The sequence below is a fragment of the Prenolepis imparis genome, unplaced genomic scaffold (assembly GCF_030444845.1).
Source record: "Prenolepis imparis isolate NDT839.2.m4 unplaced genomic scaffold, iyPreImpa1.0 SCAF_7, whole genome shotgun sequence".
Classification (NCBI taxonomy): domain Eukaryota; kingdom Metazoa; phylum Arthropoda; class Insecta; order Hymenoptera; family Formicidae; genus Prenolepis; species Prenolepis imparis.
Window position 1 is genome coordinate 6,337,162 of NW_028141165.1, and position 24,071 is coordinate 6,361,232.

At 29.6% G+C, this 24,071-nt stretch overlaps 3 protein-coding genes across 6 annotated transcripts in view; 2 read left to right on the plus strand and 1 right to left on the minus strand.

Annotated features, from left to right (window-relative positions):
• LOC145939016 (17-beta-hydroxysteroid dehydrogenase 13) overlaps nucleotides 1-24,071 on the plus strand; it is a 79,630-nt gene that overhangs the window by 50,625 nt on the left and 4,934 nt on the right. Inside the window, exons 4-7 of one of the 4 annotated variants that reach the window (XM_083043024.1) lie at nucleotides 5,207-5,484; nucleotides 5,586-5,660; nucleotides 5,759-6,017; nucleotides 6,164-6,209. The gene's annotated coding sequence lies outside the window, so the exon portion shown is untranslated. The other 3 variants (XM_083043022.1, XM_083043023.1, XM_083043025.1) reach the window with 3 other exon arrangements.
• On the minus strand, nucleotides 3-13,961 carry LOC145938175 (phospholipid-transporting ATPase ABCA3-like). The gene is made up of 30 exons (XM_083041608.1): nucleotides 13,568-13,961; nucleotides 13,033-13,162; nucleotides 12,770-12,967; nucleotides 12,355-12,455; nucleotides 12,099-12,263; nucleotides 11,703-11,919; nucleotides 11,229-11,402; nucleotides 9,305-9,582; nucleotides 8,894-8,977; nucleotides 8,244-8,403; nucleotides 8,015-8,163; nucleotides 7,701-7,856; nucleotides 7,496-7,567; nucleotides 7,271-7,409; nucleotides 6,900-7,146; nucleotides 6,539-6,639; nucleotides 4,479-4,591; nucleotides 4,324-4,400; nucleotides 3,634-3,835; nucleotides 3,364-3,555; nucleotides 2,889-3,171; nucleotides 2,519-2,644; nucleotides 2,187-2,399; nucleotides 1,858-2,118; nucleotides 1,633-1,736; nucleotides 1,405-1,548; nucleotides 1,013-1,160; nucleotides 708-918; nucleotides 435-651; nucleotides 3-236 (listed from the first exon to the last, which is right to left on the minus strand). The coding sequence occupies exons 1-30, from the start codon at nucleotides 13,757-13,759 to the stop codon at nucleotides 3-5; spliced, it is 5,088 nt and encodes a 1,695-aa protein (XP_082897734.1). The 5' UTR covers nucleotides 13,760-13,961.
• Firl (firelighter) lies at nucleotides 14,941-17,452 on the plus strand. Its single transcript, XM_083041609.1, is given in 7 exon segments — nucleotides 14,941-15,128; nucleotides 15,232-15,369; nucleotides 15,528-15,722; nucleotides 15,937-16,066; nucleotides 16,130-16,247; nucleotides 17,040-17,165; nucleotides 17,347-17,452. Coding segments are annotated over 7 exon segments (972 nt in total). The 5' UTR covers nucleotides 14,941-14,969.

Here is a 24,071-nt window from a genome sequence, read left to right on the forward strand (position 1 = left end):
TTTCATTTATATGTTCGACGTATATTACGAGTAATCCAAGAAGATAAACGTTCATAAAGTGTTAATTTTATGCAAGGTTTCCTCTGCTCCTTCGCTAAAGTTAGAAGTACTTCATCCATGGACGGTTGCGTCACAGAAAAGTCCGTGATCCACACATATCTTTGTCGTAACTTTTCAAGTTTATCAAATACATAACTGTACGAAATACCACTCTTCAATTCATATTTAAGAATACCCTAATTGAAGAATATTTAATTTATCTTTTTATAAATCTCTTTTAGCTTAGACCTTATCACAAGATCCAATGTGATGAATTTTGATCGCGTTTAATTTATTTAAATTATTTAATTTTTTTATGCGTTTGTACATGAAATAGTACATTGTAACGTGTCTTTATAATAAGGATATCGAAAATAAAATTGTATTTTACTCACTAAATAACTATCTTTGAACTTTATTGCTGGAAAAGTCTCGTCAATAATGTTTTTTATCTTCTCGAGGTATGCAAGCTGATATCCTGGCACTATTTTGATATTTAATATAAAATTGCGGCCATGTTTTGCCTTTAGATGCTCACAAGATCCAATTGCAGTAAACTGGCCGTTTACCAAGATTCCCACACGCAGACACATTGCTTCTGCTTCCGACATACTAAAAAAATCCACAAAATTCATACAAGTTCATTGTATTTTTTTCATTGATCTAACCTGTGCGTAGTGATTAATATAGATCTCCCCATTTCCCGTATTTGACGCAAAATTTCGCAGATAGCGTGTTTTGTCATTAAATCGATTCCAGCAGAGGGTTCGTCCATAAATACCATCGGCAGATCGCCGATTAAGCTCTGCAATACGCAAAGTTTTCTTTGAACTCCCCAGGGACAGTGGGCGATCTTTAGATTCTCGAAGTCTAACATATCTAAGGATTTAATTTCGTGGTGTTATTTAATTGAGAATTGAGAGTATACTTAAATCTCGTAAAATTTTATGTTTTATCTTTTTTTATTTAATACCTAATACATCTAGCCACTTGTTTACTTCGTCATTGATGCATTCATATGGAACACCGCGAAGTGCTGCATGCAGTTGCAAATATTGCCTCCCCGTCATAAAATCGCTTAATCCATTAATTTGCGGACAGTATCCTATCATACCTATAAACTTGACAATATTTTTTTATGTAAGGGGAGATATAAGAAACTAATAATTATAAAGTAATTTGCAAGATACAATACGAAATCTATAAAAGATTATAGAAAGACATAAAAGTTTTTCATTAAATATATAAAAACTTCAATGTTTTTCCTTAAATTTACTTAATTTAGGAATATTTTATGTGTTATAAGCATTTTATTATTTTCGATTATATAACGAGAGAAAGATGCATATTTGACAATATACTCACCATTTCTTGATTTCTTGTAAACTCATATCCATATATTACTGCTTTTCCAGCCGATATTTTTGTTTGTCCCGTTAGCATTTTGTATATTGTTGATTTTCCTGCTCCGTTAAATCCCAACAAGCCAAAGCACTCCTGCTTATAGATCTAAACGAGCAAAATTTATTTAATGCGCCCTAACATACGTATGAAAAAATATATGAGAAAATATTTTAATTCGAATTTATTTACGTTAAAATTCACTCTTTGAACTACCGCTTTTCCATCGTACTCTTTTGTTAAATCTTGTACAACCAGAGCAACTTGTGGTGGAAATAATTTTGTTTCCTCATAATCTAAATAATAAGAGGAAGATAATATATAAAAGATAAATAAAAAAAAATAGAAAACTTATCTAAATATAAATCTAAATAAATTATTTAGATAAGTTTTTTATTTTTTTCATTTATCTTTTACGTTTTATATATCCATCGACTCTCTTTTTTTCCTCCATAACTTCAGGCTCGACGATATTATCGTTTTTCACAGAAGGCATAGAATAACTATACCACTTTCTTCGATTTTTTTCTTCAAAAATCTCTAGCAATATATAAAGGGCAAATATTTGGGATATCATTAAAAGTATGTCGTTTGTAACCGAGTGATGATATTCAGCGCCTGATTGTTTGATCAATATTACATTCAGCTGCTTGTAACAAAATTTATCGTTGCAGTTTTCTGAAATTTTAAATTTGATTTAGTACAAAAAAATTAAAAAAATATAATTTTGGTAGAGGTAAACTTACGACAGCACGGATCTTCAATGTAAAATTCCGTATCGCACGCATTTGTATAGCTGCACTGTCTGTTATATAAATTTAACATGATATAATTGCTTAAAGCACAAGCTAGAACATATGGCGGAAATATATGTACAAGAGCCTCGAACATGTATCTTCCAGTGCTGCTGAGTACGCGAAATATCAAAGGAAATATGATAGAGCCGTTCACCAATAATACTGTAAAATGCATTCTTTACTTAAATGAGGATATTATTGTATACAATTGAATTATATCTGACTTTGATAGTAAAGTTTAATAATAATGTATAATGAAGTTAAGTTATTAAATTACTGACCGACTATGATGTTAATCAGTATCACAGCCAGATAGACATTTTCCGGTTTTCTCGTGAAAAGTTGTATGCAATAATTTAATAGGATGGCGCATCCTCCGTAACATAAGAATATTATTAGAACCTGAACTAAAGTATTAATGATTAATGATTTATCGTATGCATATATTTTTTTTAATTTAAACTTCTAATTTATATTTCATATTAATAAACACATAAGTGAATAGCATTTTTATTCTAATTTCCATTTCATGTCTAATTATTGCTTAAATTCACGGAACGTTAAAACATTAACTGTCAATTAATATTAAAATAAAAAAAGAAAAAATTATATAGAACGCACACACACGAAAATATTTCTTCCGATTCTCACCAATCTCTATAGCTGAAAATCGTACAGTAGGATGATAGGCGAGTAAAATTGCAATTCCAAGTAGTATTATGGAAAACGTATATAACAGGAAATCGATGATATACATCGAGATCCAATAGATTCGCATAGACACACCGATCGCATTGGTTTGCAGCATCTTTGAGAGTGTATTCTGCTCCCGTATTCCCATATCGATAGATGGCAGAAGAAGAAACAAAGTCATTATTATAGCGGCGTTTTCCCAATTTCGAACGCTGCGTGGATGGACCAGCAAATGTTGCCACTGCAAACGTCACATATTTTATTTTATTTTATTGCCTTAATTTTATTTTTATTTGATAATTTATTATTATTTTATATTAAATTTATTATTTTATAATTTTATTTTACTTTATTGTATTATTTTATTTTATTTTATTATTTTTATTTTATTATTTTATTATATAACGAAAGAGCGAAGTGTCAAACATATTACCTGGCCCGGGTATACCAGTGGTCGACTCGTCAACTTGATCCAGCAATCATCTGAGCCACAATGGTAGCGCAGCAACGCGTTATGTAATAGATTTAATGCAATTGGTCCGCTGTGTATTGCGGTGGATGAGTACATAAGTTGTACACGGCTATTTGTGTACATGTCGATCGACATCACATAACGATCTCTAAACTATTACGAAATATTGATAGCTAAATTTGGGCTAATAAATGTTAAGTTTGCGCGGATACATATTTATAGTTTCATTACCTCTATCGAATATAAATCAGGATTAATCATAAGGTCCGTAGCTGGAATGTTTTTGGAGATATGATAATTATGTCTTTCACTGTACGCTTGGCTAGTAGTGTACAATGTGACAAGAAAGTCCCTCGCGATTTTGTCATTGGCCGCATAATATAGCACATTAAGATTGTTGTCCACATAATTCGTCAAATTCATAATCTTTTCTCTGTAATTATAAAGAATTTAAATAATTAAATAACTGCATTTATTAATTTTTTCAACACACATTTTTTTCTACGCAAAAAAAGTTTTTCTTATAAAATATCTCTATTATATTTGATAGATAATTACAATATTTTATGCATCATGAAAATATGAATTGACACAGTATTCCTTACAAATAATTTTTTATTAATATAAAATGTATTGAGAGATTATTTTGACAAGAAACCTAAAGTTTTTTAGTTCATAAAAATTAAATACAGGATTGTTTGCATAATTCTTTTGTGCATATGTATGATATGTGCATATTATATGATGTTGATTAAAATCCTCTTTTGATAGTAGCGAATTATTTAAAGTTGGTGGTGTAATTTCGATGAAGATAAAATAATGTGATGGACACGCGGTAAATAACAGCTACAAGAGTTTTTATATGTGAAAGAAATTGTTATCTCTTTTTATGCCGATTTAAAACAAGCAAGATTAACTTACGTCGTATCGAAAAGTGTGAAAACGCTCAACTCGCTGATCATAGTAGTTAGAATGATCGTAACAATCGTCAAAGTTATCTAAAATAATTTTAATTATATTAATCAAAAGATTTATATTTCACAATAGACTGTATTTTTTGACAGAAGTATAAGCACCGAAAACATATATATCTTCCAGGAGGAAACAATGTGCAATAATTTCTTGTAGAACATCGCAAGAATTTGTTGTCGCCGTAAAACTTTGCCGGTTAATCGCTCCCATGGTTTAGCTGATTAAATTATAAATAAATACAGAGAGAGAAAGAGAGAGATTAGTTGAAAATATATTTATGACAATGTGTCATACAATATTAATTATTTATTTATATGAGCTATTAATATTAAAATAAAGAGATAAATATTTTCGTTTTTGATGTTGACTAGAACAACACAAGCGCGCGCCATTCTTCAAATATATGTTAAAAATAATGATATTAAAAAAAAAATAATATAAAGTTTGTTTAAAATCGATTAATATTTTTTCACAGAAATTAGTTAATTAAAGCGTTAATTTGCTAATTAAATTTCAAAATAATAATATGTACAAAATTAACATAGTAATATGTTGTAAATAATATGTTATAATACCTTATTCTTGATTAATATTTTTTGACAGAAATCAGCTGATAACTGTCAAAAATATTATAACATATTATTTAAAACATATTATATTATTTCAATTTTGATAACATATTATTTTAAAAATTAATTAGCAAATTAACGATTTAATCAGCTGATTTCTGTCAAAAAATATTAATAAAGCGAAAATTTGCTAATTAAATTTTAAAATAATAATGTTATAAAAATTAAAATAATAATATTTTATTTTATTTTATTTGTTACAGGTACCAGTGCTGATAAGCTGCGCGCGCGAGTTTGACTGCAAAATTCTCGAGTGTCGAACAGACGTTGATTCGTGCGATTATAGTTTTCGCATATCGTTATTTCTCATTGCGCAATGTACGCGAAATACGCGTCGCGTCGGGAGTGCCGTGTAAAGTTTCGCGTGTCGTGTAAAGTGTCGGGCGATCGTAATTATTCGTGTTTTCGCGAGTGCTACCATGGACCAAGAGAGGAGGAGGAGACCCGGGGAGGCATCGGGCAACAGCGGGGCAATTATAAGGTATGCAAAATGAATATATATTTCGTTTAAGAAATATATCATTTTTGTTACATTTGTTTAAGTATTCTATATATATATATGTATTTTATTTGTTATTACAGGTAAGCTTTTGTAATATAGGAGAGGAGGAGAAGGAGGCACGGGGAGGCATCGGGCGACACTGGGATAAGTGTGAGGTAAGCAAAATAATTATATAATAACATTTCTTTTAAGAAACATAATTTTTGTTTAAGTATCTATATATATATATATATTTTTTTGTTATTTGTTACAGGTTGCTGATAAGCTACGCGCGAGATTCTCGAGTGTCGAATGGACGTTGATTCGTGCGATTATAGTTTTCGCATCGTTTTTTCTCATTGCGCAATGTACGCGAAATACGCGTGCGATTCACGCGTCGCGTCGGGAGTGCCGTGTAAAGTATCGGGCGATCGTAATTATTCGTGTTTTCGCGAATGTCGTGAGTGCTACCATGGACCAGAGAGGAGGAGCAGGCCCGGGGAGGCATCAGGCGACAGCGGGGCAACTGTGAGGTATGCAAAATATAAACATTTTTTTCTAAACTCCATTGAGATATTCGATCGTTTCCAGACTTTCAAAACACCCTGTACACACACATACACCCTTCCCTCTACACACACATATACATATATACATAATGTGAATATTTTGTTTTCAGATCAATGTGTGTGCTGTGTACTACAACTCCGCTGTTGCAGGTATCGGTGAGTGAGAAATTGTTTATTTCGATCGAGTTGAAAGTATTATAACATCCCTTTCTAAAAAAGGCAGTTAAGTCGATTCTCGCAATATTCTTGCATCTTTTTCGCGATGCTTATTGACTATCTCGATTCGCATTGTGCGTTACATTCGTAGTATCGAGAGACCGTCATCACGAGGGTTAGTAGTTTAACAGTTTGTTCGAAATAAAATAAAATAAAATAATATGTTATAATACTTTATATTCGATTAATATTTTTGGTAGTTATCACTTTGCATGCCCTTTTTAGAATTATTCATTATTTTATAACTTTTTTGAAATAATGCCTTTTACCTGTTTGTAACAAGTGACGTCGTCTCTGTTGCACAATGAGTTCATATTTGTCGCTAGGTAATTGTACGCATCGTTCCTTGAATTGACTTTCTAAACCTATTCTAAATGTACAATATATAATTAGTGTTGATATCGAGAGCAATTTTTTAATTTTTGACATTTATTTTTATATATTAAAACGCGTGGAAAAAATTGAAATTAAAATCGTTTTCTTTAATAATACACATTCTATATAAGTTAAAACTGTTTTATTAAAGTATTTATTATTGATTTGGTATTTAAATAAGAATGAAAATTTGTTAATAGGATTTGAAACTTAATATGCAGCGTATACAAGTATGGTATAGTAAAGATTTGATACCTGAGAAATTGACCCCCGATACTTGCAGCGCTCAATGCAACCGATACGATTCCCAACTCTTCCTTATTGGACTCCAAATGTTGGAGCAATTTAGTGAATCGACTGTTTCTTGGCACGTCGAATCTTATTACCAAACCCATTATCCCTCGCAGAGTAATTGGATCTGCCGAGAATTCTTGTACCTCCGCGCGAACTCGTTCCACATCGCATTTTTCTTGAACCAATAGACTTAGCACATAACCGATTCCTAATTCCAATTAATTTTAGAAAGATTTAATTAATTAATTAATAACGCATTAATCATATCTATCTTGAAATTTCTTTTTAATGTCAACAAGGAAATTAATTATATCTGAGATTTAGAATTTTACCATATCGACGATTTAGATACATTTTCGAACCGTAACACTCGATCCTTCCGTTCGCGATAATGGCGATTCTATCGGCGAGAAGATCCGCAGCTTCCATGGAATTCGTTGCCATTAATATTGTCCTCTCTCTTTTTATATCCTGCAAAGCGTTAATACGTGTCACTTTTGAAAATTTTTATTGTAGACATTTAATATGAAACTGACTGTTTAAAAAAGACTATTCACCGAAAGTAAATCCCACACCTGTCTTCTGTGCCAAGGATCGATTCCATATGTAGGTTCGTCAAGGATTAGAATCTGACAAAATTTATATTTTAATTATCTAATCTATTTCATTGATATATCCGTTACCAATTTTACAAATGTCGACATTTAATCTTTAAATCTATATTATAAATATTTAAAAATTCTGATAAATAAAATAATGTACCTTATTGTCGCCAATAAGCGCCATTGCTAGACAAATCCTTCTCTGTATATCGAAGGAGTAAGCTTTCACTTTTGCATCTCTTACGAATTCCAAATCGAGTTGCTTCAACAATTTCAGCGATTCCCTATAAGCATTCTCGTAAGTCATCCCCTTCATCTAAAATAATTTATTACAGTGATAATTATAATCAATTATTATGATTATTATTATCTATATGAGATAATTCGTTTTGATTACAATCAATATTTATTTTAGATTGAAAATATTATTATATAGAAAAATTGATGTGTTGCTTAAATCTATCATTTTTTTACCATGCCAAATATATATAGGTGTTCTATCGTTGTCAAATAATTCACCAATATATTTTCTTGCGGACAGTAACCAATCGGATCTATGGCACTTTCGTCCTCGTTATCTCTTCCTTCTATGTAAACGTGTCCATGAGTTGGTTTGTACATTCCTGTTGCATATATTTATTTTTTGTTGAAATTTGAAAATAAAACTAGGATGTCTATCATATCTATAAAGAGTTTATCTTACCTATAATTGTCTTTAACAAACAGCTTTTGCCAGCGCCATTATGACCAAGAATAACGCTGAATTCTTGATGATAGAAGTCAATTGTTATATCGTTCATAACTATAAAACGTTCGCCAATTCTGCCAAATTCCTTACGGGCACATCTTACTCGAATAGTCGGCTATTGTTTGTATATATATATATATATATATATATATATATATATATATATATATAAATCAATTATACAAGACAGTTAAATTATGTTGAGTTATATCTGATTTTTTATATTTCGTAAAAAGAAGCTTTCTTCATTCTTTGGATATCTTTGGATTCAAATAATAAATAATACATTGTAACACATTGATTGTCCATTTAAAATAATTTAAATCTTGCTAACTGCTTTTATTATGCTACATTATATTACGAGATTATTTTAATATATTAATTCTTTATAAAAACAAATCTGACTTTTATATTAAATTACTAAAAAAGCAAAATGCTTTGATAATAGTTTGTGATGCAAATTTGTTAATGTCACTCGATTATTAGTTTTATAATGTATTTAAGCTGCGTCAAATAGACATTATACGATAATGTAACTGCATAAATTTAAGAACAATGATCTCTCTCCATCTCTCTTTTACTTAATTAGATAATTTTATATGTACTTTTATATATGACGGCGTACGTTCAACTGCTGACCAATTAGTGGATCCTCGGATCGTTATATCGTCGTTATCATAAACAGGCTTCTAAATAATTCATAAAGTATATTTTTGCATAAGAATAATTTTTATATTACGTTTTCATATGATATACTAGAAGCGTAGAAATGCTTTTAAATATCGAATGGAATATTATTTACACACGGTTGTTAAAGCGTCGTTTAAACGTCATTCAAATTAATCTATATTTATGTTTAAATATTTAATTGTTTGGAAGAAATAAATTTTCTTAAAATATCATAAATATTATTCTAGATAATATTGATGACATATATATAAGACAATTTAAAAACAAATTAAATTTTGACGAAAATTGAAATTGTAGATATTAAAATTATAGATTCTTTTATTTACTTTGCACAAGTAGTACCAAGGTTTTGCGCTGCCAAATTTACCCGGATTAACATTGTCCAAATACACCGCTAATAGGTACCAGAAAATGATATGCAAGCACCATGCAAACAGGATCATGGCAATAGAGATACTCTCCTTGGCATGAATAATATCGTGAATGTCTCGTAGCGCAATTAATTCGGAGAGCCATCGAGGCCATAAATACGAGGTGGGATTGATGTAATTGCGCGATTTCACACTCTGCCAAATATTTTTCAAATCTTCAGTTTCATAATTGTCTACTAAGAAAAAAGATTATAATATACATTTTGTAAATTATGTGCATATTATTTATTACTTATGTAAGATATCTCACAAAATCATTTGATATTACTTTGTTCTTAAAAAATCCGATAGTTCTGGGACATTCTATATAATATGATCAATCCGTGTACTTGCGAGATCATTTGTCTTTTAATATCGTTTAATATTCTAATACCTTCTTATAGCTTTCTTTTACATAAAATACAAAAATACTATTAAATTTTTTATTAAAATAATCGTATATATTCTTATTTTCTCATTTCATTTAATTTAACCGAATATAATTATGCATGCGAAGTGAAGTTATATTATTCTTTGATCAAATCTCAAAAATTTTTTACAAGAATCTTTCAATCAAAGTATCTGCGCTTTCATTAGATTCGTGCATCTGTACACGTCCACCACGCTACACTTCTCGCGCGAGACTGACCGCAAGACTCTGAGCAGCGGCGTCGCCAACTGACGGCGAAACCTAACTTTACAGCCAGAATGAACCGGACTCGACAAAAACATCTCTCTCTCTTTATATCCCTTCCATTAGACACGTGTGTCCCATACATCCACTACGCTGCACGTCTTGCGCTAGACTAATCCCCACCACTGACCCCAAGACGCGCGAGACAGTGCGAGATATTGCGATTGCGAGACTGATGATCAGTCTCGGGCGAGCCGTACAGCGCGGTGGACGTATGGAGTCTAATGAAAGCGCAGATATTATGATCGAAAGATTCTTGTAGATAATTTTATTTTTTTTCTGTTAAATATTTAAGTATTGAATTTTTATGCATTGCATAATTAATTATTTTTTCATGCATTGATTGCAATAATAATTTTTATGCATGCGTTGCAATTTTTAAGATTTTATTATCAAAGAATAATATAACTTCGCTTCGCGCGCGTAATTATATTTAGTTAGATTAAACAAAATGAGAAAAATATTGTGTATATACATATATGTATGTATATATATTTTTCTGAAGTAGCGATTGCATAGCGTTAACGATCTAATACGTGAGATAGTTGTATAAAAAATACTATAATCGACTTATAATCTATTAGCGATTTGAGTATTTTATACTCGGCGAGCAGATTTGCGTTTCAATTTAAACGCATGAATACCTTACACTGACGAATAATGGGCATTACGTAATTTATTTTATGACTTCCTTATTTTACTAATATATACGCGGTATGCCTTTACGAAATTTGCATATATTTGCATCTTGTGGTATGCAGAATTGATCAAATTTACGAGTGAAAAATAAAGTAAATGAATAAAAATTTATGAATAAATTCACGTGCATTATAAATAAATATCATAGCTTCAAAAGAAAAACTAAAATTTAAAAAACACAAATGTAAATAATATAATAAAATCTTTGTTTAAATTAAATTAATTTAAATAATATTATTGCGTCATATAATTTAGACACAAATTAGTCTTTATGTCCAAGTTAAATTTTCAATCGTATAAATATTCATCAATTCGATCAATTGTATTTATATGCGCAAATACTTTTCGCGATGCATATAATTTATGTAACTCCTAATCTTGTAATTTATATGTAATTCTTAATCTTATCTAATTTAATATTATAATCTCGCGTGTACGTTTGCTCACCAAAATTTGCTCGGGTCGTGAAGGCTACAATTCCATATAACAAACCACTATGCGGCAGAATCAGCGAACCAATTTTCCATAAAACAGTTGCTTTTATCAAGTATTGATCCAGAACGATAGTAAAGTGTGTCAGAAAAATCCAAAACACAATCGACGTGAGCAATGCCTTTGTTGCTATAATAAAATAATACGCAATCATATAAAAAAAAAATTTTTGAGAAGTATCTGTAATATCACACATACACATCGCAGGAAAAATAGTTATCATCTACAAATTGTAATGTGATTTATAATGTGATATAATATTAATTACACAACTTAATATAGAATAAATAAAAATAAACGTTTTAGAAACATACAAAATGTATTACATCAAATGGACAGTTGAACTGTTTTCTTAAAACTTTTCTAAAAACTTTTTACATTAAAAGTTAACACTATATATTTTTTTATTGATATGTTTGAATAACTTACAATGATTGAAAAATGTGCCAATCGTGAACATGAAGAGCGCCGAAAGGACATTGTACATCATGATAAAGATAATAGTGACAAACGCATTTGTAGCCGAAAACACGGGATGCAGCAGAATTGTGCATGCGATTGTCGCAGGTAACACGGTGATCATGAGATAATTAAGCCATCCGACGTACAGCATCGCGAAAGACATATTTGTCAATCTCATTAGACTCTAAAAAATATGTATATGTATATGTTTGTTTATAAAAAAAATATCGTAGCATGGCATATAAAAAATTATTATCTCATAATTTATATTATATTTATATATATAATATAAATATTATAAAGTAATGCATATATATATATATATATATAATAAATATTATGAGATAAATAAAATATTCTTACTCTGAATCCAGTTTCTTTATCATGGAGCATTTTTCTTAATGTCACTGCTGATAGCGGCAAGAAGGCGATGACCATCATGTAATAGATTATACTTATGTTAGGTCGAATAACAGACGGCAGGATTAAAAAATCCATTTTGTAAAATGGAAATCGGCCGATGATCAGCTATGGAAAACGTCTATTTTTGTGTTGATCGTTTAACTTTACTACATTTTCTGTTTACAATAATTTTTACTATATCGTTGTTAGAACTTACATCATCAGCGATCTTCGGTAATGCCGGATTCGTCCACATTTCTACGAAAGATTTCTCAATCGCGATTTGCAAAGCCATAAAACCACTTGACACGTACGGATCTTCGACCGTTAAACATTGACATATTTATATGATAATTTAATTTATATTTATATGATAATTTTGTTGCACTCTTTTATTGAAACACGTTCTTATTAAACTTAATGTAAATAAGAATCTATTACGTTACAACCTTAATTGCATTAGTAATTAATAAGAGATAAGAGATTATTCACACAATTGTGAAAGAATGTCTTTTAAACGAGAGATGCTGTGGGAATAATATTAATTTTAAAGATAAATTCTTGAGTTTGAAATTTAAAATATCAAGCTACAGTCTAATGTCTATTTATCAAAAGACATATTTGATAAACACCTTTAAAGGCAGATTCTTCCTCGTGCATCATGATTATTCGACTCTCTCCTATTTCCGACGAGCGTATTTTATATTTTAAAATTTTTGGTTTACCAGATGCAAGTTGCTCGATGTCAAAGATCGCCCATAGTGCCTTGGAAGTGTCATTTTTCGTGTAACGCGAATGCACGAGATTGATTTCACTATCGGCTGCTTGAACTGATATGCAAAATATAGTTTTTATTCAATTTTTCGTTTTACAAACGTCTTGGAGATTGTTTTACCATTCGTACGAAGCATTTTTCCGGCTTTCGACATCAATTCGTCTATAAATGCATTTTTCGGTGCATAACAGCATTTCACGTCATTTGGCAATTTTGCCAAAATATCATCTCGAGTGTATCGATCCAAGTCCTTTATATAAATAAATGTAGAGAATATTATAAAAAAAAACTATGATTATTTACAAATAAGGTAATTATATATATATAATTAAAAAGCAATTTTGCTTTTAATTTTTACATATTTAACAAAAATATATGATAAATATTAATTTCTAATTTTATATATACATATATTTTTTATTTATTTTATTTATGTAATATTACTTATTATTTATGTTATTTATGCAATTTTATCTAATTAATATTCATATTTTGTACAATTTTGATGTTAATTGAAACAGTAAAAATAAAATGTGAAAAAGCATAATATTAGATGTAAATATCATCGATGATAATTAAGTTGTGAGTCATACACTAGAGTTGTATAATAAATTCAATTTGTGATATACGATTTTGCAAGTGCTAGCTGAACCACCTGTGAATGAAGAGCGTGAGGTTCAAATATCAGACGTATTTGTAGCGAAAAGATAATGGCTATAATAATCTCTAGTGCAGTGATTATCGGACTGTGCAGCCGCATAAGCACGGCTTTCCACATAAGAATTCGCCATTTCGTCCAGAATCTCTTCAATTTCGGATGCCCGATAATGTTTCTCACATTCTGCATCTTGATTTTATTCTGCAGATTAAATGTTTACTTGACTTATAACTGCTCGCGAGAGGAGAAGTTCAATTTCACGGTCTATTTAGCACGGAGATAGAGAAAGCAGGCACATTTTTCGCATAATCAGAAAATTGATCTATGACTAAACGTTTTTTGACAACTGCTTAAAGGTTTTTCACAAGATAAAACAAAGAATGCCACAACAGAGGAGACACTATTTTATGTCATTGACAAATTTTCCTGACAAATTTTCCGCGAGAGAGCCGTATATTTTTATATTAATATTATTTTTTAAATATATAAATAAAATGTATTCAAGCAGATAATTTTTTTCCAAGAAAAAAAGTGGCGATACATTATTAGTTTTATTTTTTATAATTTAATATATTGCTCAAAGTTTTTTAGGGGAAACAAAAAGAAGAACGACAGATTCCCAGATGTCTACGATTGGTATTAAAAATTCGCATATAAATGTCATAGCTACGAACTGTCAAACGACGAATGACATATTGCTTTTGACAGATTTCCGGAACCTTAAATAAACTTGGTTGCCACACTGATATTTCGCGAGTAGGAAGGAAAGTGATCGGTGAATATTACGGTCTGTTGAGGCTTACATCACGAAATCGCAGAGCGTTCACAGGAATATTTACGCGTGCGGATTATTTTCTTTCATTTTCTCTTATTTCTATTTCGCTTAGATGTTACAATATTTTATACTTTCTAATGTGTACTTTAAGACTAAGAGATCGCAATTATCTCAATCTAAATTTTACTATTTTCGAGATAATTTTCTTTTTATCTTAACTGCTGGATAATTAAATGTGAAATTAGATTAATGCGATAAAATTATAATGATTATAATCATTAATAACGTGATTGTGTGCACGTTAAATATAGCTACAATTGTAAAGAGGTATCATATTTGGATATTCTGTAACAGAATAAAATATTGATTTTAAAATATTAATAATATATATAATAATATATTAATTATTATATATAATTTTATACATAATTATATATAATTTATTATATATAATTATATTATATATAATAATTATATTATATAATTTTATATTAATATATAATAATTATATTATTTTATATTAATATGTATATAATAATATATAAATGTAATGAGAATATTATTTTTATTTATTATCACGCTTATATATAACAGGTTATATTTTTAACAACTAAATATTTCAAGATGAAGTGTATTCAGCGTATCTTTAAAGACATCAAATTGCATCGACTCTTCCTGGATTTGTCTTTTCTGTCAGCGAAGATAAGCCTGGCGATGATAATCGCAACTTTCAGAATGATTGTACCACGCTCCATGAAACGTTTACTAGGAGAAACCGTTCTCGTAAGTTTCGCTTTTCGAAACGAGCAAAAATGATTGCAATCCCTTTAAAATTTATACATGCACTATACCCGGAAATTATATATTTCTAACACTCTGAAATTAGATCACTGGAGCTGGTCACGGTATCGGTCGCGAATTAGCCATCCAATTATCATCGATGGGTTGTATAATTGTTTGTTGGGACAATGATGTCGATAATAATCGATCAACTATGAGGGAAGTGTCGAAGAATGGCGGAGAAGTACATATTTAACGTTTATATTTTAATTAATCAGTCGATATATAAATACCATATTGTATAAATAATTAACTTGATATTGTAACATCTTTTTATGGAAAAAAACAATGTATTACGAGTATTTTTGAAACGCGAGTGCTAAGTTACGCGAGTCTCCATAGGTTTACGGTTTTGTGGTCGATGTCTCAAAGAGATTGGAAGTGCGAGAGACAGTGAGGCTGATGAGAAAAATCGGCGTGCCGGATGTGACAATACTCATTAATAATGCGGCTGTGTTATATCATAAGCCATATCTGAGTTTCGATCCGGATGACGTGGAGAAAACATTCAACGTCAATGTGTTTTCAAACTTCTGGGTACTTATTTATTTTTTAATAACTGATGTATAAAACGAATTCATTTACACTTTCTCTTCAAGTTTAATCAATCGAAACAATTCTTGTATTTTTTAATTATTATTAGTAAATTATATCAGTATCTTTTAATTATTAGAGCAGTACATATTTTTTTTCTTCAAATTAATAAAATATCTCTTTTATCAAGATACACAATAATTTTTATTTTAAGTAGACGATAGAAGCATTTTTGCCTCTGATGCTGCAGAAAGGTAGCGGTCACATTGTAGCAGTAAGTAGCATGTGCGGAATCTACGGGGTATCGCAAAAAGTTGCATATTGCTCATCAAAATTTGCCGTGAGAGGTATAACAATTCGCATATAATAATTCGTTCGCGATACATTTTTCACGAATTTGATATTCCCAGGTCTTATGGAGGCCCTGCACGAGGAAGTGCGATTAGACGAGAGAAAATCTAACATTCATTTCACGACGATATATCCGTTTTATGTGGATACGGGATTAGCGAGGGATCCTAAATATAGGTGAAAAAAAAAAATACATGTTGAGTTTCATAGGCAATAATAAATAGCTAACATTTTGTAAGATGTTTTAGCGGAAGACGTGCGTAGAAGAGATACGATACAACGTATTGCGATATTTCATTAATTGCATCATACAGTTGCACTCATCGTATTATTAATTGGTCGGAAGACTTTCTAACGGACGCAGACAGTATCTGTTTTCGTGTCGATGCTTCCGGCACAAGATAATTTACGCCTAGTACTTTGAAATCAAATCGCTTTATCTTAAAGTAGTATAATTGCGCAAGATATAATTAATTAGTATACGTTAAAAAAAACTGACTCGTCGACGAAATAATAATAAAATAAAGAATTATATAATATTTCATTAAATTCGATGATTTTTAACATTTAATTTTTTTTTTTTAGAATAGTGAGATTGAAATTTTAAAGAAATACTTTGATGTTATTTATTACATTTCTTATAATCTTACAGAGAAAAAAGAACTTACGCAAAACAAAGATACTTTATACTCGTATAAATTTAAGTTTTATTACACAATATAACATTATCAAGTGATTATATAACGCGATACTGATTACATCTAGTCATTTGATTACTTCGAGCGTAAAGTTGACAAGGAAATTACTATAGAAAGACAGAGAGAGAGAGAGAGAGATTTGCGCAATATATGTGACTTATATTTTTTAATTATAGTAACATCTATTTGTCCACTTCATCGAATTACCTCTGTTTTTGCTTGTGATAATAGAATGAATTAAAAATAAACTTTAATTCAGAATTAATTGCAGATTTCCTTACATCTTCGGTGTTGTGACGCCAGAATACGCTGCCCGAGAAATAATTAAAGCAGTTCAAAGAAATTATACAGAGTATTCAATACCGCGGTGTCTCCTTTCTTTGAACGCGATCAATCGGTATATATTAATAAATATATCAAAAGTTACTTTAAATGTATCAAAAAATAATTTCTTCTTAATATACGCATCGCTCTTCCTGCAATTATGTAGTAATAATATTTTTTGTACAACTTTGCAATTAATTTATAAATAATTACTTCTGGTAGAAGTTTTTTATGTGATGATGTTTTTTCTTTAGGATTGTTCCGGAAAGCGTAATGCGCTTGATACTAGATTTCTTAGCGGATGTCGATCGAAAACGGAGAGAGAAGGATATAATGAATTTGTAATTAGATGTAGAGTAAGCTTAGCATGATGGAATCGCACACAGTAAAGAGATACTTACATTTATTTATTAGATATAAACTTTACATAATTATTGAAACGAAATGATTTTTTTTAGAGTAATATAATTTACCATTAGATTAATAAATATTTGTAATACATATTTGTAATAAAATTAATTCTTTTTAATAAAATTAATTAATTTTTTAATATATATTTATATAAGTTATTCTTTACTTTGGTCTCCAGATCGTTTAATATGACTTATTTAATATTTTCGTGAACTCTCCCTCCCCCCAGATTATATTATAATATAAATGGATTATAAATAGTAAAATAAATTACCGCATCTCTTAATATGGCTATATCGAAAACAGAAATGAAGCTAGTGATTTTCGATATAATGGACAGTTTTTACCTTTTCCACGTTATGTAATATAAATATAGTGCTACAGACACAGAAGTAAAAAGACCAATGACCTGAAAATCTGAAACATATCAGAAGGAATAGCGGTCTCTTAGAAAGTAAACTAGACGTATCAAATGCCCGGTCAGAGATACGTCATTATCGTCGGCTTGCTGGATTATCTAATTAATAATATATTACGGGTTCGATCAGTACTCGCCATATACCAATCACCACTACTTTTATATCGATTTTCAACGGGATTGCGCTTATCCATTAATAAATTGTCTATTGCCGAGCGAGTCTATCTCTGTTTTACTTCCGCGTTATTATCATATTTTAACTGTAGATTTTTATTCGATTGCCATCTTGAAATATATATGGTAAAATAATTATATCAATCGTGTTTTTTTACGCGTATATGGATACTTTGAATTCATTTTTTATAATTTCCAAGGCGATAATATACAATATGCGTATAAATAAAGCATGATGCATGATTTTTTTTCGTTTTAATGTTGCGTTCTTTAATTGCTAATTAAAATATAATGACATGTGTGGTATTAATAGTGATAAATCATATATGAGAAGTAACAAAGACGTGTGAATAACAATGAGCTAACAATTGTGCCTTTCTTGAGATTTTATATGATTTTCTCACATATGCAAAATATTGAATTTCCATATAATTTATCTTCTTCTTTATTATTATAATTCTGTTCCCATATATTATGAAATATATTATAGGTATATATATGAAATATAAATAGGTTTTATTTGCTATAAAATATGTAAATTAGTTTTATGAAAACAAGTAAAATAGGTTTTAAAATTAATATGAGGCATTATGTAACATTTCGTTCAGTTTCACCATAATCACCGTAATTTATCGCAAAGTGAGGTTTACCTTAACGAGGAAAAGACGAGGAAACGAGATTTGAGTAGCTTATTAGTAACGCATAGCAATCCGACATCTTTTAAACAAGAACAAAATCGATCTTTTTCTAACATATTTTCGCTTCAATGTGAATAACAAAGTTCTTTATGTGCAAATTAACAATAACAGATACCTTGGGCGATACCTTGTAAAAAGTACAGAGATCAGCCTTAAGATGATGATATTTCTGTTGTTCTTGTGTGTGTTGTAATTTTACATTTTATGATTTCACCTCGTTTCTAAGTAGCATTGCAAAAGGTATACATGAGTTCTTGATAGAAAGCAGGATTTATCACTGTATTAAAAATTAAAAATAAAAAAAATATATATATAAAACTATACATATATGCATATTATTCTGTCTTAAATTTAAAACAAATATAAGTACTCTCTAATTTATTTTAAGAAAAAGATTAAATGCATATTAACTAAAAAGTTAAGTGTATTGGATTGATTTTAGAAGACAAAAGAGCTATTTTCGTCTTGGTATGCGCGACTCAAGAGTAACCTTGACTTTACATGGTGGAAGAAACCGGATTAAATATCTAAAAGGCCTTTATTCGTTTTCTACTATAGATCCAAGCAGCAAGCTTGTTATCTTTCTTGGAGTTACTTAATTAGGAGCCCATTCCATAGTCATTCGTTAATTATCGCATAATTAGTATTAGAGGAAACGTGTGATCTATATTGCCATAATACTGTGTAACTATTCTTATTTGAGTTTATATTTCAACACATAATTAAAGCAATAGAAACTTCTAAAGCAACACCTTTTGTAAAAATCTTACGTAATGCTTTTTGTTGCGAGCAATTCAACTGCGATGGTGTTTATGTGATATCAATGCATTTACAAAAAATAATTACCTAAGCAATGGAAGCGAAAAATTTATAGCTATAATATACACACCTCTATAATTTTTATAAGAATAAAATTTATATAGAATAAAATTTATATAAAAATAAAATATAACAATAAAACGTATAATATCAATTGGTAAAAATTAATTAATCGCCAGGAATAAATTCAATAAATAAACAATGATAACTTGACACACTGGCAAAGTTTTGCCAGTGTGTCAAGTTATCATTGTTTATTTATTATAACAATAAAATTTCTTTTTTTTTAAGTCTAGAATGTCCTAATTAAAGCGATCTTTGTTCTGATCAAAGTCAAAACCAGAGAGTGGGAAATTATGTTGTAGCTTCATATGATTAATGGATGCGTCATCGAGTAGTGTCACAAGTTCAGGTTTGCCCAATCGTATACATTCAAACGAGGAAGAAGAAAAAGGAAAAAGCAGATGACGAAGAAGATAATAACCTTGCCTATACGTGCCTCGACTATTGCCGGAACGTTGTTCCGTTGTGATGTTTAGTCAAGTTCAAGCGAGTCGAGAGTTCTGACCGTCGCCGCTGTCTGCCTCCGTCATCGTCATCGTCATCGTCGTTCGCGATTACAAGGTAGAGAATTGTTGCTCCCACACGTTCCCTACCTCTTCGCGAAACCTCGTCGAGAAACCTGGAGATCCGATGTGATCCAGTGATCTACGCGTTTGGCAGGGTAACGTTTCACTCCAGGAGTTTCTCCACTTATCAACGCGTTGCGTTATATATATACGTATTTCTTTTTGTGCATAATGTGAAAACAATTTTGAACGTTTGTTCAAAATTTCAAGTGCGTCAAGTTGCAGATCTTCAGTGAAATTCATCACGCAATTTAAAATTTGTGTTATGATAAAAACAGGAAGTGTTTGAAGTGCCTTGCATTTCACATTATCTCTTCATAAGTTTTCGAAGTATATTTTTTATTTTTTTTGTGAATTTCTTTGAGATCTGATATATCATTTTTCTGTTTCAAATTTTTAGCGCTCATTTAAAGTGTTCGTTTGTCAGCGTTAATGTTAAAATTTCATGAAGGTAAGAGAGCTCAACATGTACTTGGAAATTTATATATCGCAGTTTATTTAAATTGTGCGCGTTATTACAATTGTGTAATATTACAAGTAAAATTAAAATAAAACTTTCTTTCACATATAAAGTTTAACAATACAGTCGAAAACAATACAGGTAATTTAAAGATCTAGAAATTATTGAAAAATTTAGTGTCATCTATAGAAAAAAAAACATTCGATACTTTTGATGATCTTTTCGCGTTCACTGCTGATTCGACTACATTTCTGCTGACATAACAAAATAAAATTACAGTTTACTGACGAAACAGACATTTAATGATTGTTCTAATTTTGACTGTGCTAAAGCAAAATATTGGAACTGATTAAACTACGGTTTTTTCGATTATTATTCTTCTTAGAATATTCTTCCTAGTCTTCTCTGCTTTTTTAATTACCGAAATATGAGGAAAATTGAAAAAAATGTTAATTAAAAAAAATTTTAATCTTACTAAAAAAAAAGTTATGGTTAATTAGTATGGATTCTTCTTTATTCAAGGTCTACTACTCAAATTATTTTGAAATAGTCTTGCGCTGTCCTTAAACTTTTTATTATGGAAGATTCCTCCCATATCTTACTTGACATTGAAAACCGGTATTTTACTGAATTAGAAATTCACGACAACTTTGTTATTTAAATTCGTGCAACTATATTTTAGCTTTGTCTATGAATTTAAAATTACAAATAGCAACGATTTAGATATTTTAAAAATAACAATATTCCAACGATATTCCAAAAATTAAAAAAAATATGAAAACGATAAAAAATTGAGAAAAAATGTAAATATACGTCGCAAAATTTTTCAGAATTTTAAAATATACCTTGACCTTTAAATAATTCGCGCGATTTTATATATTATATATATATATATATTTTTTTTTAAAAAGATTTAGGTCTTGAATTGTATGGATTTGAAGGAATGCATATTAATTTCTCCACCAAATCTCGGTTGCATGGGTAGAGCGAAGGTTAATTGTAAAATTTTTAATAGAACACCCCATACAAAATTATATTTTTGGATTCTATGAAAAAAAAACAACTTATTAGTTTTATCCGAAACATTTTTGTCGGATATTTCTATGAAAAAATATGACGATATTTAAAGTTTCGAGTAGCTTAATAGCTACTTGAAGCGCTCGGGAATCAAAATCATAACTCTACTCGGACTTATTTAATCTATTAAATGTTCAAAATGTTTACCTTGTAAACATGTATTTATTCGAATTAACAAAGTATTCCTAATATTTGATAGCATTTCGGGAGTCATAAAAGAGTCTAGGTAACAGATTGATCGTCGGAATATTACTTATTTAAAAAATTTTTTTAACATCCTCTCATCGAACTTAATGCGTCATATGCGATTAATACAATACAAACATATTTGCCACCAATGTTATTCTGTAGATTCTTGAGACAAGCTTGAGATATGTGTTGTCTTTTTATCATTTTAGATTTATCTTAAGCATAATATAATTTTTAAGAATTTATAAGATATAATTGTAATAATACAATTATAATTAGTATAATTATATTATAAATATATTTATATTATAAATATATTTTATATATATATGTTTACAGATATATATTAATAATTTTACAATAATATAATAATTATATAATATATATAAGATGTGATTTATAGTCGGTCTTTATGATCTTGTCTCATCAAGGATACAAGAAAATCTCGGCGCGACTCATATACCGAGAAATATACTTCATCGTAAAATATAGAAGTTTACCTTGAGTTGCCTCTTAAAAACAAGAAACAAGTTCATTAACGTCCATCGGCAATTGCAGAGATTGTAGGTCAAAATCCGACGTAGATCTCAATTTTTCTATTTTTTTCTAATTTCTTCCTTAGATTATCTATTGAGATTGCAGATCAGATTATATAAATTGCAATTGTACATATGTATAATATATAATGTAATATTAAAGCTGACGTAAGAGATCGCAGCTTAATGCGATCTTGCACAATTACACTTTAATGCATCAGAAGAAGATATGATCGTCTGTCAATCATTGTGCAGAAATCAAATTTCCTTCGCTTCAATCCCAATCAATAAAACGATAACATCGTAATTTCTCTAAGGAGAATTAAATCTCTTTCTACTTTTATCTCACTTTTCTATCAGAGTATTGTTTGCGGCATGGATTATATCGACATTTCACGTTAATATCGAAAGTCACGGATTTTAATTCAATTCCTTTCCTCTAATCGTATTATTATCACTATTAATTACAAGGTGAACAAGATGATTGAATGTAATTTATTATTACTTATAGCGCAGAATTTCATGTCGATCATTTTTCGCAGAGTGTAATTTCAGAGCGGATTTTATTTACCTTTCAAACAGTAGTTTCTAATTTCCTTCATGCATATATCAGTCATTCGATATTATAATAAGAGATCTGATTGCGGTAAGTGTAAGTCAGGTAAACCCGACTATTTTTTGCCACATTTATTTTTTTCGATGGAAAGCAATGCGTTCAAGGAATGCATGCGTTATGCAACAGGAAAAATAACATTTGATCTACAAACACACTATTTCTTATTTTATTTACATCTAACATTGCATTTACAACACGCGCATGGTGCTATTGTATTCTGTTTGCTCGCATTTGGCATTTATATGTTGCATAATATTCCAGTTTCATTGTCTGGCTATATTTAATCTTTTTTTTTAATTTGCTGTACATAAACAGGTGTACAAAACAATAGCTTAAACTGCCGTTTTTAACCATATAAACTTATATTTCAAATTTTTCAATTGTGTTCGCTTTATATCTTTTAATATTTCCATCGTATTCTGGAATTACTGATGTCATTAAAATGTATTGCAATTTTATTTATTTTATTTACTCTTCGATCAAACAATGAGACATTTTTAGATTTTATTTTAGTATTAATAATATGCTTGTAAGGAATAAATGTTTATATAATTATATATATATATCGCAGATATATATTTGTTTTCAATGATAAGATCACTTTTTTAAAATAAAAATAAGATTACTATGAGTTTATTGTTAATATCTGAGCAAGTTTATCTCGATTACTTTATGCGCTGTTATGTAACGTTGATTTCGTAATTTGAATGCACTGAACTGTATCCTGTCAAACAAGTTTTCCGGCCGTATTTGCCCATGTTGATAATTAAAACGGATCATTCGGATTAAGAGAGATATAAGCAAAATGATGTTTTATAAAATTCCTTGTGGCAAGATTGCACATAAGACGAATTTACATAAATTACCATTAAAAGACCTTCTTAAAATTCGTAAACTTCATTAACATCAATGATAGGTCATAACATTCTATGAATAATTTAACATAAATTGC